This window comes from Cherax quadricarinatus, chromosome 27 (genome assembly GCF_038502225.1).
Source record: "Cherax quadricarinatus isolate ZL_2023a chromosome 27, ASM3850222v1, whole genome shotgun sequence".
Lineage (NCBI taxonomy): Eukaryota > Metazoa > Arthropoda > Malacostraca > Decapoda > Parastacidae > Cherax > Cherax quadricarinatus.
The window spans coordinates 35,673,035-35,694,001 of NC_091318.1; the positions used below are offsets into that span (position 1 = coordinate 35,673,035).

General features: G+C 39.3%; 1 protein-coding gene across 1 annotated transcript in view; it reads left to right on the forward strand.

The window, feature by feature from the left end:
* LOC128690996 (chondroitin sulfate proteoglycan 4) overlaps positions 1-20,873 on the forward strand; it is a 380,847-nt gene extending 359,974 nt beyond the window's left edge. Inside the window, exons 23-24 of the mRNA XM_070089260.1 lie at positions 17,707-20,084; positions 20,329-20,873. Of these exons, the coding sequence (XP_069945361.1) occupies positions 17,707-20,084; positions 20,329-20,496 (2,546 nt within the window). The 3' untranslated portion in view covers positions 20,497-20,873. The remainder of the gene's footprint in view (positions 1-17,706; positions 20,085-20,328) is intronic.
* Positions 20,874-20,967: the final 94 nt, after the last annotated feature.

Below are 20,967 nucleotides of genomic sequence, written 5' to 3' on the forward strand. Positions count from 1 at the left end.
GGTTGCATGCATTGTTGTAAATTCAGTAGAATGGAGTATTCTGTTAGGTAGTGTATTTAAAAAATAATAAAGTTAGATTGGGTTTTAGGTTTAACATTTATGTGATATAATTGTGAGAAACATTTAAGATATACAATTTATAAGGTTCAGTTATTCAGTATTTATTTGGTTTTGGGTGAGTAAGTGATCTTTGAGAAGAGACTTGAATTTATAAACAGGTAGTGTTTCTTTTATATTTACAGGTAATGAATTCCAGATTTTAGGGCCTTTTATGTGCATTGAGTTTTTGCATAGCGTGAGATGGACACGAGGAATATCAAAGAGTGATCTGTGCCTTGTGTTATGGTCATGTGTTCTGTTGAGGTTGGCAAGGAGATGTTTGAGGGGAGGGTTAATATCAGAGTTGAGTGTTCTATGTATGTAATAGGTGCAGTAATAAGTATGGATGTTTTGTATGGTGAGTAGGTTGAGTGTATTGAATATTGGTGGAGTGTGCTGCCTGTAGTGAGAATTTGTTATCATTCTAACTGCAGCCTTTTGTTGGGTAATTAGTGGTCTGAGATGGTTACTTGTTGTTGAGCCCCATGCACAAATTCCATAGGTGAGATAGGGGTAAATAAGAGAGTGATATAGGGCCAGGAGGGCTGACTGTGGAGCATAGTACCATATCTTCGATAGTATGCCTACAGTCTTGGAAATTTTCTTAGAAATTTGTTGTATATGTGTATGAAATTTGAGTCTATTATCAAGGTGGATTCCTAAGAATTTTCCCTCTGTTAGCTTTGTGATAGGTGATCCGTTTATCATTATGTTAAGAGGGACATCTGTAGCTCTGTTACCAAACTGAATGAAGTAGGTTTTGTCAATGTTTAGTGTAAGTTTGTTAGTACTCATCCAGGTAGATATTTTCTGTAATTCGGTATTTACAGTATTGGCTAGCGTGACTGGGCTCGGGTGGGAGAAGACGTATGTTGTGTCATCAGCAAATAGTGTGGGTTTGAGTAATTGCGAAGCATTTGGTAGGTCATTTATGTATAGGAGAAAGAGAAGAGGGCCAAGGACACTTCCCTGTGGGACACCAACTGTAATTGGTTGTGCAGAAGAGTTTGCCCCATTTGCGTACACATATTGGCTTCTGTTGCTGAGGTATGACTTGAGGTAGTTGAGGGAGTGCCCTCTTATACCATAGTGTGACAATTTTACGTGGAGCAAGTCATGGTCAACTGTATCAAAAGCTTTACGTAAGTCAATGAAGATCCCCAGTGGGACTTCTTTTTTCTCTATTGCAGTGTATATATGTTCTAGCATGTGTATAATAGCATCATTAGTATTTTTATTAGGCCTGAATCCAAATTGGCAGGGGTTGAGTATGTTTTGGGAGATAAGGTAGGAGTAGATTCGTTTATGAATTAATTTTTCGAAGATTTTTGAGAGAGGGTGTAAGTTGGATATTGGCCTATAGTTATTCAACTCTGTTTGGTCTCCTCCTTTGTGGATCGGGGTGACCCTTGCTATTTTGAGTACTGTAGGGAAGGTGGAGGATTCAATGGATTTGTTAAAGAGTGTTGCAATGATTGGTGATAGCACTTGTGACACTTTTTTGTATATAAAGGGTGGTAAGGTATTTAAATCTCCTGCCTTGTTTTTTAGTGCGTTGATAATAAGGGAGACTTCGTATGGGTTAGTCGGAGCTAGGAACAGTGTGTTCGGGTAGTTGCCGGTGAGGTAGTCATTTGGTGGGGTATCTGAGCTTGGGATTTTATTGGGATTTTATTGTTTATAATGTATAATTTGTTCTACAGAAAAACTTCAATAATATATTTGCTACAATAATATTTAAATTTTTCAGTGAAAACGACATTTACTTATTCTCAAAAGGATTACTAAGACAGTCCACTAAGTACAATATTTCCTTGTAAATTACTTTATACAATCTTCACAAAGATTTTACTGTCAATTATCTCAACTTGAAGTCACTTTCATTCTTTGCAGTTGGCAGTTCTGAAAACTGATTGAATTTCTTGGGTGCCACTTTGGAAAATGACCACATCAATACTTGTGGACTATACAGTAGGGCCCCACTTATACGGCTGGTTAGGTTCCAGGCTACCGCCGTAAAGCGGAAACCGCCTTAAAGTGGAACACCTTTTTTTTTTCCTTATAAATGCATATAAATGCTAGATAACGTATTTACACTGACATATATTAAATTAACAATAGAACTAGGCATTAAAAAACACAATGAAAAGTAAAAATACACACACAGTACATTTATTACTTACCTTTAACCCTTTCAGGGTCCAAGGCCCAAATCTGGAGTCACGCACCAGTGTCCAAGAATTTTCCAAAAAAAAAATTTGTTATTTTTTCTTATGAAATCGTAGAGAATCTTTTTGTGAAGGTAATAAAACAAAAAGTACGAAATTTGGTGGAAAATTGACGAAATTATGCTCTCGCGAATTTTGATGTGTCAGCGATATTTACGAATCGGCGATTTTGCCGACTTTGACTCCCATTTTAGGCCAATTACATTATTCCAATCAACCAAATTCTTAGCTATTTCACTAGTATTACTTCTATTCTATCGATTGAGCACAAGAAATCGCCAAGTCAACTGTTTCAGCTACAAAATAAAGTGATTGGAAATTGTTAATTTGGCCAATTTAACACAAAGTTCAAAATATTCCAATTTCAAAATAGGGTCCAGAATGAACAATGTAGGCATTCCTGGCACTAAACTAACATTTCCTCTGTTCATTAGTTATGTTTTGAGGCTTTACAAATAAATTCAATTTTGATTTTTTATTCACATAATGAATTTTTATTCACACCAAAAAATAGAAGATTTACTGTAATGCAATACTGTAATAAATGTATAAATATCATCACCATATTTGTGAATGTATATTAGACCCACCAGCTGACGTGTATTAGACGTGTGAGGTTGTTTGTTTACTCTTGAATAACGACAAAATTTTAAAATTTCTGCTACTTTGAGCTCAGTTTCAAGCCATTTCCAGTGCTAAAACCAATCAAAATCATCTCTATTTCTGTAATATCTCTTCCATTCTATCAAATGAGACCAAGAAATCGCAAATACAACTATAAAAAACATACGAAAAAACACTGCAAAGTTGCTGTTTTAATCGAAAAATCATGATTTCCTTTTTTTTATCTCATTATACACAGTGTGCTGCAGGATCTGTTTTATGTGGTGCACACATACCACATAGATGTATTCTCTCATATCTAGGCCCAAATGTACCACTCACAGTTTATCAGAGTGAGCTGAGCTCATGGCGTAGATCTACGGTTTGGACCCTGAACGTAAAGCCGTAGATCTACGGGACGGACCCTGAAAGGGTTAATTACTTAATATGAATGTGTGAGAGGTGAGTGGCAATGTAGTTATTGAATCAAATCATGAGATGGCAGACCATCATCCTCTAATTCTTCAACTAATCTGATTCGTTTTGGAGACTTGTGTGAAGCTTTTGAAGGGGTGTATGTTGCTGTTGATGATGAAGGCTGTTGAAAGCTAGCTGTTGATGTTGAAGGCTGTTGAAGGCTGGCTGTTGATGTTGAAGGTTGCCATGATATTTTCTTAAAGTAGAAAAGCGTTGAACTTTGCCTCATGGATTTTTTTTTCCTTTCCCTTAAAATTTCTTTATAGCATGTAACACCATGGGAAAGGGATGCATTCACTGTTGAACTTCGTTCAAAATTTGGATCAATCTTCTCAAAAATTGCCATTGCGATTTCTATATGGTTGATAGCTTCTTCCAAATCCTGGGTTTTCATTTCTTTAATGGTAACAGGACTATCATCAGGATGGATCTCCTCTTCATGAAATTTCTTTCTTTGCTCTTCAATCAGAAGAACTTGGTCTGCCAGAGCCTCATCACGAGAGAGAAGCAATTCTTCCACATACTCAGGCTCCACTTCCAGTTGTAATTTCCTTGCCATATCCACAACATTTACCCTCACTTCCTCCACTGGGTTCTCAAAACCTTCAAAATCATCCATAAGTTCAGGAATTAGATTCTTCCAAACACCTTTGAGTGTAGTTTCTTTAACTTCATTCCATGCATCGCGGGAAGAACTAAAAGCCATAAATGAAATTGAAAGAAACCCAAAGAATTTCTTCTATGCCAAATCAAAGTCGAGAACAATGTCCAGTATTGGGCCCCTACTTAAACAAGATGGGTCCTACACAGATGACAGCAAGGAAATGAGTGAGCTACTCAAGTCCCAATATGACTCAGTTTTTAGGAAGCCACTAACCAGTCTGAGAGTCAAAGATCAAAATGAATTTTTAATGAGAGAGCCACAGAATTTGGTTAACACAAGCCTATCTGATGTTATCCTGACACCAAATGACTTCGAACAGGCGATAAATGACATGCCCATGCACTCTGCCCCAGGGCCAGACTCGTGGAACTCCATGTTCATCAAGAACTGCAAGACGCCCCTATCACGAGATTTTACCATCCTATGGAGAGGGAGCATGGACATGGGGGTCGTCCCACAGTTACTAAAAACAACAGACATAGCCCCACTCCACAAAGGGGGCAGTACAGCAATAGCAAAGAACTACAGACCGATAGCACTAACATCCCATATCATAAAAATCTTTGAAAGGGTCCTAGGAAGCAAGATTGCCACCCATCTAGATACCCATCAATTACACAACCCAGGGCAACATGGGTTTAGAACAGGTCGCTCCTGTCTGTCTCAACTATTGAATCACTACGACATGGTCCTAGATGCACTAGAAGACAAAAAGAATGCAGATGTAATATATACAGACTTTGCAAAAGCCTTCGACAAGTGTGACCATGGCGAAATAGCGCACAAAATGCGTGCTAAAGGAATAACAGGAAAACTCGGTCGATGGATCTATAATTTCCTCACTAACAGAACACAGAGAGTAGTAGTCAACAGAGTAAAGTCCGAGGCAGCTACGGTGAAAAGCTCTGTTCCACAAGGCACAGTACTCGCTCCCATCTTGTTCCTCAACCTCATATCTGACATAGACAAGGATGTCAGCCTTTGCAGATGACACCCGAATCTGCATGACAGTGTCTTCCATTGCAGACACTGCAAGGCTCCAGGCGGACATCATCCAAATCTTTCAGTGGGCTGCAGAAAACAATATGAAGTTCAACGATGAGAAATTTCAATTACTCAGATATGGTAAACACGAGGAAATTAAATCTTCATCAGAGTACAAAACAAATTCTGGCCACAAAATAGAGCGAAACACCAACGTCAAAGACCTGGGAGTGATCATGTCGGAGGATCTCACCTTCAAGGACCATAACATTGTATCAATCGCATCTGCTAGAAAAATGACAGGATGGATAATGAGAACCTTCAGAACTAGGGAGGCCAAGCCCACGATGACACTCTTCAGGTCACTTGTTCTATCTAGGCTGGAATATTGCTGCACCCTAACAGCACCTTTCAAGGCAGGTGAAATTGCTGACCTAGAAAATGTACAGAGAACCTTCACAGCGCGCATAACGGAGATAAAACACCTCAATTACTGGGAGCGCTTGAGGTTCCTGAACCTGTATTCCCTGGAACGCAGGCGGGAGAGATACATGATTATATACACCTGGAAAATCCTAGAGGGACTAGTACCGAACTTGCACACAAAAATCACTCACTACGAAAGCAAAAGACTTGGCAGACGATGCAACATCCCCCCAATGAAAAGCAGGGGTGTCACTAGCAGTCTTCAAGCTGGCACTGGACAAGCACCTAAAGTCGGTTCCTGACCAGCCGGGCTGTGGCTCATATGTTGGTTTGCGTGCAGCCAGCAGTAACAACCTGGTTGATTAGGCTCTGATCCACCAGGAGGCCTGGTCACAGACCGGGCCACGGGGGCGTTGACCCCCGGAACTCTCTCCAGGTAAACTCCAGGTAATATTTTGAATACCATCCAAAATTGTGAAACCTTTCCAAAAGGTTTTTAATTTATTTTGTTTAGGCCCAGGCATTTTATCACTGTCTAGGAAATTTGTACCCTTAATGAAAGTTCTTCTTAGGTAATAAGATTTAAAGGCTGCAATTACACCTTGGTCCATCGGCTGCAGTAATGAAGTTGTGTTTGCAGGTATAAAAGCAACATTTATCTCCTTGTACATACCGTGTAGAGCTGTAGGGTGGGAAGGGGCATTGTCTAAAACAAGTAAAGCATTAAAAGGAATTTTCTTTTCCTTGCAGTAAGCCTCGACTGTAGGCTTAAAATAGTCCATGAACCAACTTATGAAAAGATCAGCAGTCATCCAAGCTTTCGAATTAGATTTATAATAAACAGGGAGGCTGCCTTTTGCATAGTTCTTTAGGGCCCTAGGATTCTCTGAGTGATAAATCATCATAGGTTTTAACTTGCAGTCACCAGCTGCATTAGCTCCTAGCAAGAGTGTTAGCCTGTCTTTTGCAGCTTTGAAGCCAGGCATTGACTTCTCTTCCTTAGCAATAAATGTCCTAGATGGCATCTTCTTCCAAAATAATGCAGTCTCATTCACATTAAAAATCTGTTGCGTGGTATATGCACTACATTCTATTATCTCAGCTAGATGACGTGAATAATTTTCCGCAGCTAAATTGTCAGCACTTGCAGCTTCACCCTGCACTCTGATGTTGTGAAGTTGACTTCTTTCCTTAAACCTATTAATCCAGCCTCTGCTAGCTGAGAATTTATCTTCAGCAACTTCCTCACCTCTCTCAACCTTCATAGAATTGAAGAGAATTAGGGCCTTGGACTGGATAATGGCTCAGCTTAAAGACACATTGTGACTAGTCTGATCATCAATCCACACCATTAAAAGTTTTTCCATGTCAGCAATAAGGTTATCACGTTTTCTTATAACTTTAGTGGTCACTGGTGTAGCACTTTTAACTTCCTGCAACACTTTCTCCTTATTGTTCACAACTGTGCTAACTGTTTGACGAGCCAAACCAGGCTTACGTGCTATCTCAGCCATTGACATACCTTGTTCACTAAGTTTAATCATATCTAACTTGGCACTTAAAGTAAGAGGCTTACGACTCTTCTTTTTATCACAGCTAAGCTGAGATGCCATCATCAGCAAGAGCCAATTAGTTAACGAAGAGTAAACGAGAGAGAACGAGATACACAGAGCTCAGACAGCATAAAAACACAAACCAAACGGGTGGTGAACGATTACTCGGTCAGGCGAAATAGACGGTATTAATACGTGTCCAGTTTTAGTTCATTCATGTACACATGTAAGAGTTTGTGAAACTTTTACCTTATAATATTTTTTTTATTATAATAATAATTAAATCACAAAACAAATACTCTTACATTGTGTTCAAGTTGTACAAGTTAGTACAGAATAATAAACAGCAACACTCCCATTCTCACGCAACACACCATTTTTAGAGTGAATGATGATATTATTATTATTATAATCCTAATAAAAAAGAAGTGCTAAACCCACAAGGGTCGTGAATAGCTATAAAGTGAAGGGATATGAAAGGAATATTTTTCTACAGTTATCCCCTAGTAACAGGTGACGGACTAGAGAAAACGTAATTCTTCCGACACTCCTACAAATCGTTTGGTAAACATCTCATATTTACATAAATTTTTATACCTGGGTGCATGTATCATTGTTGCCACCTCCCTAGTTAAGAACGATAATAAATTTGTTGAGTTAGGCATAAGAATTAACAACTGGGCGTCTACACTGCAAACTGAATTGTTTGCAATCCTAATGGCGCTAAAGCTAACCTATGACACTGAGCTTGACTCTATCATCATTACTGATTCTATGTCATCATTGAAGGCTCTTGGCTCATATAATGACTCCAACAACATGCTCATTCTGGAAGCCAGGTATAGATACTCAAAAATTAGGGACAAAGGAATTAATGTACAATTGCTATGGATCCCATCACACATTGGATTACTCCTTCATGATAAAGTTGATATGTTAGCCAAGAAGAGTATCCAGAAGGAGAACGTAGAATATAACTTTGGTATAACTGTGTCTAGCATTAGGAATAATATTAGGAGAGAAGTAAATAATGAAGATGATTGTTATAGGAATGCAGTTAGAAGCCTGAGTAGATCTATAACCCACTATGATAACAGGAACGTAGATAAGTATGTTTATGGAGCAACTTGCAATGTGAACAGACTGACTGATGTTGTAGTGGCCAGGCTTAGGCTTGGTTACAAGTACTTCTGGCAGTTTGGGAGACACACAGATGATGATCAAACTAAATGTAAATTATGTGATCAGGCATATGGTCACTCTCTTGAACACTATGTGCTTAATTGTCCACTTATTGAGGAATACAGAGACAGACAGTATAATAACCTATGTGACATGTCAAGATATCTTATTAATGAAAATAAGATACCAGATATACTAAGCAAATTTCCTAAATTTGCTTGTAACAGATAAGTGAACTATAGATATGTAGATATAAATCCATATGTATTCCTGTTAACCCTTTGGGGCCTAGTTCCTAGGCCTTTTGTGTATCCACATGCTCTCGCGCTACCGTCCACAGGATGGATATGGGGTGCACAATAAACTAGCCACTTCGGTGGCAAAATCTAAAATCTAATCATGTTTGTGTAAGTAAGTAAGTTTATTCAGGTATACACAAATACAGTTACATATAATTATCATACATAGCAGCATATGTGTAGAGAACCTGGGATAACCCAAAAAAGTCAGACAGAGTGACTTATTTCCATTGGGGTCCTTTTACCTTATTATTATAATATAAAGGTTATAATATTTTCTTATTATTCTACAATGAAGATAACATCTTATTATCATACTAAAAGACTATCTACTACACCAAGGTCATTAAGACTATCTATAATACGAGGGTCATTACTAGGAATAAGGTAAAATTTACACGTATGTTAGCTAAAAAATAGAAAATCATTCCCCTCCCTTTCTGTAGCTACATTCATCAGACACCTTTTGGCACTCTTCTTGAACTGGTTCATGCTATGACTGGCTTTGACATGTGCGGGCAGTCTGTTCCATTCCTTTATTGCTGTACAATAAAAGGTGTTTGAAGCCTGGCCACTGACTGTGGGTACTACAAAGTTGTGCTCCCTCCCCCTAGTACTATGATTGCTTTGGTTCCCAACCTTGACAAAATTGACAGCAAGATATTCTGGACATTGTTTGCGAGCAATTTTATAAACATGATTTAGCTTCAGTTGTTTTACTCTGTCTTCAACATTCAGCATATCAAACTTGTTCTGGGTGATTTGCAGTCTATCTTTCAGTTTTTTTGTCAAGGCAGAGTACCAAGAAGATCATGCGTAATCCATATGGCATTGTATAAGGGCTAGACATAGGGTCCTGCGAGCCTCAGTAGGTAGACACTGTGCTTGTCTATACAGGAACTTCAGTCTGGCATTCGCTTTCTTAACTACACTGTTCCCTATCAATTCTCCTGACATGCATGGGTCAAAGGGGATTCCCACATATTTTACTGATGAAACCAAAGTGATGGGCTCCCCATTATATTGAACATTAAAATTATTTACCCTTCTCAGTTTATGTTTCGTGCCAAAGAGAATGGCTTCAGTTTTCCCTAGGTGTAATGATAGTTTGTTGTCTACTAACCATTTGCTGCAGGACTCCAGTTCCAGTGTTAAAACATTAGCAATATCTTGTGGGTCTTTACCTGACACTAACAGAGCACTGTCATCTGCATACAGTAGGAGTTTGCACTTGACACTGATAGGCATATCATTGACATAACATAAGAATAATAAGGGACCCAGAATACTACCTTGGGGAACTCCACATGTTATCGGCAGGGGTTCTGATTCTGTTTTGTTGATTTTGACTATTTGTCTCCTGTTGCTAAGGTAGGACTTAAACCAGTCTACAGAACCTATACCGATAGCTTGAAGTTTCTTACATAATATATTGTGGTTGACAGTATCGAAGGCCCTTTGCAGGTCTAAGGTTACCATACCTATGAGGTTCCCCTTTGACATTTCAGTTCTCAGGTAATCCATCAGATTAGTAAGGGAGGTGTCGGTTGAGTAGGATCTTCTAAAGCCCGATTGATAGCTATGGAGAATGTTGTTGTCATTAAGGTACTTAACTACTTGAGAATACACCGCCCTCTCTAGAATTTTAGATATACTGAGTATACTAACAGGCCTATAGTTGCTTACATCAGACCTACTATTTTTCTTGAAGATAGGAGTAACTCTGGCCTCCTTGAACCCCTCCGGTACGGTATTAGTGGTGATTGATAGATTTATTATGTGAGCAATAGGGATTGACAGTTCAGAAGCACCATCTTTTAGGAACTTAGACGGGATGTTATCAGGGCCTGTGCTCTTAGTTAGGTTTAACCTGCTTAGTTCTTTTTGAATAAAGTCATGAGATACACTTACTAGTTGACAACTGTTTGGGGTTACCCCTTTATTGGTATAGTATGCTTGAAACTTACCAGAGTCTGTGTTAAAGGTATTTGATGCAGCTGGTAGTTTACTTACTAGTGTTGATGCAACAGATGTGTAGTATGAATTAAAGCAATTTGCCACCTTAGATGTTTCGTGGCATACCTCATTATCGATAGTGAGTACTATGTTAGACCTATCTACTGGCTTATGGCTATACCCCAACTGTTTTAGTTGTTGCCAGAGCTTTCTGGGGTTATGCTTACACTCTTCAATTTTTGAGCAATAGTGCTTTGCCTTTGCTCCTTTTATAAGACTCTGTACTCTGTTCCTCACCCTTTGGAATTAATTTAGTGCTGCAATATCCTGTCTGTTTGCTTTAAATCTTTTTAGCAGCTGGTCTCTGAATTTCATATTATCTAATATCTCAGTAGTCATCCTAACCTCTTTAACTGGTGCAATATTATCAAGGATGGTAGTGAACATTGTTTTGAATTTTTCCCAGGCATCGTTTACGTCCGTGCAACTTGTTATCTCTGTCCAGTCACAATTGTGTAGCCTATTTACCAGTGTTTCTTTACTGTAGTTTCTAGTTGACCTCATTTTTATTGTCCTGTGTAGGCCTATCCTATCCCTAGTGATTTTCCTGGTGCAGTAAATGATGAAATGATCACTAAGACCTGTGGTAATGATGCCTGACTGGCTAATGTTCTCAGAGCAGTTACAAAGTATGTGGTCAATTAGGGTGGCTGAGAACTGTGTGATCCGGGTTGGAGTATTAATTAGTTGAGTGTAACTATTTAATCCTAGAATTTGCTTATACCTTTTGCATAGCCCGTTATTTTGTTGCTGAAAACAGATATTGAAGTCGCCCAGTAATATTGTCTCGCAATTGTTTTCAACTCCGGACAAGACTCTGGAAAAGTCTTCTAAGAACTGGTCCTGGGTAGGAGGGTGGTAACTAGTTCATACTAAGATGGGTTTGGTCTTAGGAAGCAGCACTTCAAACCATAGAATCTCCAGTTTATTGTTATTTAAATCAGGTCTTGGGTTGTAAGCTAAGTCATTTCTAATGTAGGCACATACTCCACCACCCTTTCTGTTCCTATCTAAGCGTTTTATATTGTAACCATCTATTTTGACCTCGTCGTCAGTCACCGTATCATCCAACCAAGGTTCAGAGATGGTTATAACTGCCGCCCTAATTTTGTTAGCTAGAATCCTAATCTCTGCCAATTTAGGAATATCCAACTTACACCCTCTCTCAAAAATCTTCGAAAAATTAATTCATAAACGAATCTACTCCTACCTTATCTCCCAAAACATACTCAACCCCTGCCAATTTGGATTCAGGCCTAATAAAAATACTAATGATGCTATTATACACATGCTAGAACATATATACACTGCAATAGAGAAAAAAGAAGTCCCACTGGGGATCTTCATTGACTTACGTAAAGCTTTTGATACAGTTGACCATGACTTGCTCCACGTAAAATTGTCACACTATGGTATAAGAGGGCACTCCCTCAACTACCTCAAGTCTTACCTCAGCAACAGAAGCCAATATGTGTACGCAAATGGGGCAAACTCTTCTGCACAACCAATTACAGTTGGTGTCCCACAGGGAAGTGTCCTTGGCCCTCTTCTCTTTCTCCTATACATAAATGACCTTCCAAATGCTTCGCAATTACTCAAACCCACACTATTTGCAGATGACACTACATACATCTTCTCTCACCCGAGCCCAGTCACGCTAGCCAATACTGTAAATACCGAATTACAGAAAATATCTACCTGGATGAGGACTAACAAACTTACACTAAACATTGACAAAACCTACTTCATTCAGTTTGGTAACAGAGCTACAGATGTCCCTCTTAACATAATGATAAATGGATCACCTATCACAAAACTAACAGAGGGAAAATTCTTAGGAATCCACCTTGATAATAGACTCAAATTTCATACACATATACATCAAATTTCTAAGAAAATTTCCAAGACTGTAGGCATACTATCGAAGATACGGTACTATGTTCCACAGTCAGCCCTCCTGGCCCTATATCACTCTCTTATTTACCCCTATCTCACCTATGGAATTTGTGCATGGGGCTCAACAACAATTAACCATCTCAGACCACTAATTACCCAACAAAAGGCTGCAGTTAGAATGATAACAAATTCTCACTACAGGCAGCACACTCCACCAATATTCAATACACTAAACCTACTCACCATACAAAACATCCATACTTATTACTGCACCTATTACATACATAGAACACTTAACTCTGATATTAACCCTCCCCTCAAACATCTCCTTGCCAACCTCAACAGAACACATGACCATAACACAAGGCACAGATCACTCTTTGATGTTCCTCGTGTCCATCTCACACTATGCAAAAACTCAATGCACATAAAAGGCCCTAAAATCTGGAATTCATTACCTGTAAATATAAAAGAAACACAACCTGTTTATAAATTCAAGTCTCTTCTCAAAGATTACTTACTCACCCAAAACCAAATAAATACTGAATAACTGAACATTATAAATTGTATATCTTAAATGTTTCTCACAATTATATCACATAAATGTTAAACCTAAAACCCAATCTAACTTTATTATTTTTTAAATACACTACCTAACAGAATCACTACCTAACTGAATGCAACCATATGACCTGTCTTTGTAATACTCACTTGTGCTTTATAGTTATCTGTTTACATTAATGTTTTATCACTGATTTCATCATTGCTTAGTAGCAGCGCTGTATAGTCCTTGTGGCTTAGCGCTTCTTTTTGATTATAATAATAATAATAATCATTGCTTAGTTAATCTTAAGTTAATTTTAAGCCAGCCCGTAATGCTATGCATAGTATAAGTGGCTTTGGCATACTGCTCTTATCTGTATTTTTTTTGTACCTCTGTATGTGTGCACAAATTGGAAATAAATAAATAAATAAATAAAAAAAAAATTGACATGAATAAAGTGAAGGCCTGTTTTCATAAAACAATCATAATCATCAATATATGGCAATGGGTCATTTGTATTAAAATTAGGTAAATCAACGTCATCACTGCTAAAGGGTAACTGTGCCAAAGTGCATTTGTTACACACAAAATGAATTCTGGCACCGTTGCTATAATTGTACATACATCCATCATGCACCCACCCCTTACACATTTTACATAAGGTGCCTTTTCTGTTTTTCATGCGTACTTTAGTACAGTGTATGTACCTGTTTGGTAGTGTTTGAGATAATAATGGCTGTATTGTCTCACATTGACCTATGTATGCATTACATATGGAGTTAAGGTTATCATTCCTAGCTACTAGACCGTCATTGTCGCCGTCATTTATCTGTCTGTTTTGCCTCTGCACAATAGTTTGAGGTCCTGGATTAATTTGGATATCACCACTTAAGAGCGCTACAATAAGAGCTGTGTGCCACTGTTTTTGTTTGGGTATGCGGTGTTGCCATACCTTGCGGCAATAGTGACATTTACTTTTCTGGTGGGATGGCAACTGTTGGACTTTTACTGTCCAGGGCGCTGTTACTCCATTCACCTTTTCCAGCCCCCATGACTGATTTCTTTCTTCATGGAACTGAAGAAGAAATATAAATATAATTATGGCAGCCTGTACCCCCCCTAATGCCTGCCATTTTCACTCTTCGCTCATTTACTCATATACAATAATATTTATTTCTCTTTTCTGGTCCCTAGTACACTTAGTATCTGCTTTAGCAATCACCACTGAATTACTAGTAAAATTTCCTCTTCAAAACCCTCTTCACTGCTCACTTTTCCCATAACTTCACAAAACCCTTACAGTTAACCCCTTATTACACACCCCCCTTCCCATTCACTTCACAGTCTGGCTTCACCAATTAACTTCTAACTCCTTTCCATTCTGGTAGATCAGAAAGGTTTAATCCATGGTTTTATCCTTCCAAATCCCCCTCAATTCCATTTATCGGGGGTTGTGTGGTGTTGTTGTCTGCCTGACCTGTTCTGCTGACTCAGCCATTTTTAAAACACTGAGGGGAGTAACGCCACCTACAACCTGTTTTCTGCTATGATTCTCTCACTGTAAACTGGTCAGCTGAATATAGGTCAGCTACTAAAACATTAACCTTGACTGTTTAACTATTCACTTCTTTCTCACGACTGGCACTGAGGGATATCCGACCTATAACCATGGAGTTTTGTACTGTTGATTTGACGATGTCTCCTATGTTTCCCTCTCGTTAGCACTGGTACAGGTGATATGATGGTGGTACAGATATGATGCTACTGTCAACAGATGAACGTCAGTCAAGATGAGAATTTCACTTCGCTAGTTGTACGTCTGGCAGTAGTGGCTGTTTGGATGCCGGTCAGCCATGTTTAAATGCACAATTCTTTCCCTCGTTTGGCACTGAAGAAAAAAGTCCTACGGACCTGTCATTTCCTTGGAGATTTAGTTGATCAGGTTTTCTGCCATGTTGTCTTCCCGTTAAACACTAGTGCAGTTGATATGGAGGTCAGTTAATTCATTGTAGTGGAAAACGTCTCATGTCTGATTCACGTCTGGCAGCAGGTCTGGTACTTGAATGCCGGTCCCTCTTTTGTCATATTTAGTCCATTTCGTTGTCGTCACCGTCAGTTTTTATGTCACTATAGGTTCCTTGCATGTTGTTGCAGCAGTACTTGCAAATTTGGCCATCACTGGAGTTCGGATAGGCCCAGGGGACGGCAAGATATAGGAGCAGCCTTGTTGTTGCTTGCTGCGGCTGCCATGTATCAGTGTGTTACATAATGTGTTTCTTATATAATTTTGAAAAAAATATCATAGACAGATTAAGGGAAATGTCTATATTAACATAATATGCGACATTTAATGCACCCAAGAGATTATTATTATTATTATTGTTATTATTATTATTGTGAAAATTTGTGTGGACTGCCTCCAAGTGAGTCCCTACCCTGGCAAACTCTGTTGACACTGAGCTCTGAGGTGGGTACCTCAGCCTCACAAGTGGCTTATAGGACAGATTTTCACAAATGATTGTTGTTGCAAGAAACTCGCCTGCATGCACGTATAAAGGACTAACTTACTTAGTGTTGCAGCATATATCCTGACCCTCAACTTCCCTAAGCTTAGCCTTAGCCCCTTTGGACTTTCCCTCAGAAACCACGTGCAACCGGGAGCCTTAATTCCTGCAATATTCAATCGTTATTAGTGTCCTGCCTGCACCCGAGAAATTCCTATATCCAAGAGGGTATGTATCCCCTAGTATAACTATGCAGACACGGACACTAGCTTCCAGACTGCTCTGAGACACTGGTACTTACTGGGCATGCTCTGCCAGCTGCAACACAGGCCCACAGATCAACTCACTCACAATCTCCCCAGACACTGGCCAGAAATCTACGAGATAAAAGTGGAGGTCTTGTCTTACTGTATGGGCCTGACGGAGGTCATCTACGGTACATCGAGGTGCCTCTACCAGATTTCCCCAGGTCTCAAATGTGAAGACACGTGGGGGGCGCCGTCTGCTGGTCACGGCACGTCTTGTCCAGTTGGTGTCTGTCTTAAGAAGAACGAGCTGGTCCCTCTTCCAGACCCTCGTCTCTTCGTTCAAAGTAGGGCTGCCAGTTCTCCCTAGCTAACTTATCCTAGTGTTTGCCTACATTATCGGCCTATTACTACCTATGTTAAGGTCTTAGATCTACATTATTATTATCTACAGTTGTCTCAATAATCCTAATATTAGTGTACTACCAGTAAAACTACCTACTCCTTCCCTGAAGAGTAAATCTATAAATTAAATAACCTTACCAACAATCCATGCCAACGAGAGAGAATGCTGTTTGTTTGGGTGGGGTATAAGGGCCATCCAGCTCAGCCGTCCCATACGGCCATGCTGGATCTGTCCTGTGGAACTTTAGGGACCAAATAAATTTCCACAATTATTATTATTATTATTATTATTATTATTATTATTATTATTATTATTATTATGGCATCAAGAGTAGAAAGACTCTTAGTGGTTTTAATGTATATCTGCATGCCAGCACAGTGTGTAAGTTTATTTAGGTACAGGTGTACACAAGTTTAATTATCAAGTACAGTGCATATAAAATATACAATAATCTTAAAACACTTGAAATTTTGGAAAGTTTCCAGACATAATAAGGAGATGCTCAGGGAGAATGTAAACAAACTGGGTGGGCTGCTGCGACCATATTAGAAAAACAGATGGGGGAGCCGTATAACGAATTTCGGTCATAATTTGAAATGTCCGTATTAGCGGAACACCGCAAAGCGGGGCCCTACTGTACTATCAGTAGCCGCCAATCTGAATTTGCTTGTAATATACTAGTCTATAAGCGAGTGCCAAAATTTGGTACTTTATCACAAAATGCTCAAGAAATTTACTGTACTGTTATTCTATTTTTATTTATATTTTATTAGGATGTTATAATGCCAGAGACATTTAAAAACAATTTATATTTAAGGTGATTATGGAGAGAAACATTACATTACAATGTATGGAAACTGCCATATGGTTGCTTTTTTTTTTATATATATAAATTTGCATGTAAAAATTTTTGTATAGGTCGGCCATCACTAATCAAGCAATCAGTTATCCAGTTCCATCAGTAATCTGGCACTAATTTCGGCTAGCATAATTTCAATTTTCATCATTACACTGACTCAAATCATTATACTGACTCAAATTTCATCATTGTACTGACTCAGAAATTGTGCAGATAGTTATAAATCACAGCAGCAAGCCAGTGGAGGGGAAAGCAGTGATGAGAATGAGGAAGATGTGGCAGAAAGTCTCTATTGATAGGTTAACCCGTAAACAGTCCAAACGTATATATATTTTCTCTACCGTAGTGCCCCAACTTTTTTGAGAGAAAAAAAATTGTTTTTTTTTAATAGGAAAAAAGAGCATATGGTACCCAGGCATCCCCAATTATTTTAATATGGAGCACAGTGAGTGCTCATACCCATTCTCTCATGTCTAGGCAACTCAGGCTTATCATGGCAATGTTGAATGTATGACAAATAAAATGTATATATACGTTTGGGGCACTAGCGGTAAAAACATATATATACGTTTGGACCGTTTATGGGTTAATTAAGTTTATTCTAACCTAACCACTCTGTAATCTGGCAAACTCACTAATCTGGGACACTAAAGGTCCTAGTGATGCCGGATTAGAGATGGCCGACCAGTATTTATAAATATTTCATTTTTTTTGTGTGTAGGTGGTTTGTCTGGTATGTTCGGTTGGGAAGCAAGTGACCAGATCCATAGCACTGGGTCTCAGATCTTCACTATCACCGCTAAGGAGCTGTATCTCTCTCTACACTACAACAAGGAGCTGTGGGTTTTCCCCATGACGCAGCAACCCATTACCCCAGCTGTTCTGCTCACTTTCACCAATGACCATGACCCTCATCGCTCTGTGGTTTATATTGTACGCCAGCCTCCAACCCTAGGCCAGCTGCTGCTAGAGGAGGCTGGTGTTAGAATACCTGTCGACAACTTTACTCAGCGGCACATCAATGAATCTCGTATTTTGTTCGAGCACAATAAACCCTTTTCAGAGCTTTCTACTAGTGATATATTTGTGTTTGATGTGGAAACGCCATTTGCTGAGCCACTCAAGGACCAAGAATTTCACGTGGAGGTGTCTGTGGCTAGTCCAGGAGGGGGAGGTTTGGAGCGATACCTAGGGTTGGCACCTCTGGTGGTAGCAGAAGGGGGACAAGCCACAGTGCGCCCTGATAATCTCAACCTTTCTGCAGTGGTGGAATTCATTGAGGGTTATCCTGGGGCTTTGGGCATGGATAGGTTCTCACCAAGATTGGTGACTACTGTGACTGTTATCCCTGCTCACGGAGTGTTCACTCTACGAAAGAGAAATCTGACAGAGGGCTATACATTCACAGCTCGTGATATTGACAAAGGTCGTGTTAAATACGAACATGACCATAGTGATACACTATCAGATTCTTTAGGGTTTACTATTACATTGACTGGTAATGGATCATCTGATATGCTCTTGTTCAATGGCACTCTTAATATAAGTGTGACTCCTGTGAATGATCAACCATTCACACTAGAGACTGCAGCACCTGTTCTTCAAGTGGTTCACCGACAAAATGCAGTCATTACCAATGAGAGCCTCCTGACCACCGATCCTGACAACATGCCTAGTGAGATTGTGTATGAGCTGATGAGTGCCCCAAACCATGGCCGCCTTGTCATGTCTGACAACTATAGTGTAGCCATTCAATCTTTCTCACAGCTTGATGTAAACAAAGGTCGAATTTTATATGCCCATGATGGTGCTAATGGATCAGCTAGGTTTTATTTCAAGGTGTCTGATGGAAAGCACAAGCCAAAATATACTGTGTTTACAATTGAAATTGAACCTTTAATGCTTAAACTAGTTAATCATTCTGTCATTCCTCTTCGCCAGACTACCACTGTTTCCTACATCTCGCCACATTATCTTGCAGCAGTGACGAATGGTAATCACAAACACATTTTCTACAATGTCACCAGGCCTCCCAGGTTTGGTCGTTTATACATGAATGATCAAGTAGTTCACTCATTTGGACAGGTGAATGTGGATAAAGGTGAAGTACTGTATATGCAGATGGAGCTGAGTGAGTCTGCTGATAACTTTAGGGTAGATCTATGGACGTGGGAGGCTACAGTGCAAGATGTAGAGGTGCGGGTGGTGGTTTTACCATTAATAGAATCCAAGCCACTTATGGCAGCAGTGGGAGGTCGTACACAACTTTCTCTTGAACACCTCAATGCTTCACAGCTGGCTGCGACAACAGGAAGTAATCCCCTCTATAAGGTAAAAAGACGACCTCGTTTTGGTCGAATAAAAAAAGTGAGCCGACGAATACAGAGATCAATTCGCTCACATGAAGTTCATGAGTTCACTCATGAAGAAATTAAAGCTGGTGTAATATATTATATTGCCAGAAATCTTAGGTTAAAGGCCGATGAGCCCTTGCATGATGCCTTATACTATGTGCTGCATGTGCCCGCACCTGGAGTACAGCCTGCTGAAGGTACTTTGCACCTCACACTTGTAGAAGCAGGAGTAGTGTTTGACGAGGGTGCAGAACCACCCAGACACTTGCGACCAGAACTCCTACCACCTTCTGTCCATGGTAGTGCTGAGTCCAATCCTTCTGGGTCTGCCAACTCTGGCTTTTTCTTTGGTATTCCCAAAGATTATTTACTAATGGCAATGGCAGCTGTAGTTGCTGTAGTGGTAATTACTGTTATGATCATTTTAGTATGGTGTGCTACCAAACATCTATACTCTGATAAGACAAGCGACTCTGGGATGGATGCTGATGTAGCATCTCTACCACCACCTCTTCCATCAGATTCCAGACCAAATTCATTTATGACCGATGACCTGTCAGAGATGGAGAGACAACCTCCAGATTTACCATTATCTCCCCGGCCTGGGCACAACCACATGCACCACCATATGCACCATAATGGTGGCAGTGGTGGACTGGGTCTGGCCACTCACCTCACAGACTCTGAGGCCTCATGGCCCCATGATGCCTCACGTGAGGTGTCACCAGCAGTGCCTCAGTGTAAGGTACAGTTTACTTTCCCAGAATCTAGTAATTAATAATCTATTCAGCTTTTGTTTCTTTATTTATATTTAAAAAGTATTTCGTTTTTCTAGTTGATCTGATTATTAAAAAAAAAATTGTCATTTTTATGATACCTAATTTATCTTCTTCAAAGTTTTTGAAATTTGGTAACCAACTGCAAAAATATTTTCTATAATTTCTTCCTTGATTTAATTTTTCCTTGTTTATTTATCCTTGATGGCACAGGTGACGCCCCTGTGTACGGACACAGCAACTCGTGAGCCGACTTACGACACACTTCTGGCCGGCTATCCATATGGGGCGGATACTCAGCAAGCCGAGGAATGGGGGCTTTATGAAAAGGAACAGCCCAGGACCAACCCTATGCTCAGGAAGAACCAGTACTGGGTATAGAACTCAGCAGGAGGGTTGGCTAATCATAAATGTAGAACATAGAACAATAGAAAAGATTTCTTCTCTTAGGTTGTGTAAACATTTTTTTTTTTAAATATTGATGAGTTATAATTCATTTTCTGCCGAGTTAAGTCCAGAAATGTGGAAAGATGAAAATTACTTAAGCTGACAATTTCCTAATGCTCAAGAACTTAAAAATACTGCTGTGCTTAATGGGCTTAATATATATTTTATCTGATTAAGAAACTTATCCATGATGAAAAATTATACATGAATAGAAGTATGCAGAGTAATTAGCTATAAAAACTTCTTTAAAATATATTTCTTATGCTTGAAGTGGTAAAATACACGATAAATTTAGTGTAAAACAAAGGAAATTGCAAGTAGTTTTATTGACATGAAAAAATACCTGACTGTTTTTGGAAACAAACTCTCATACATTGCTCAAAAATTCTTACGTGTCCTCATTTA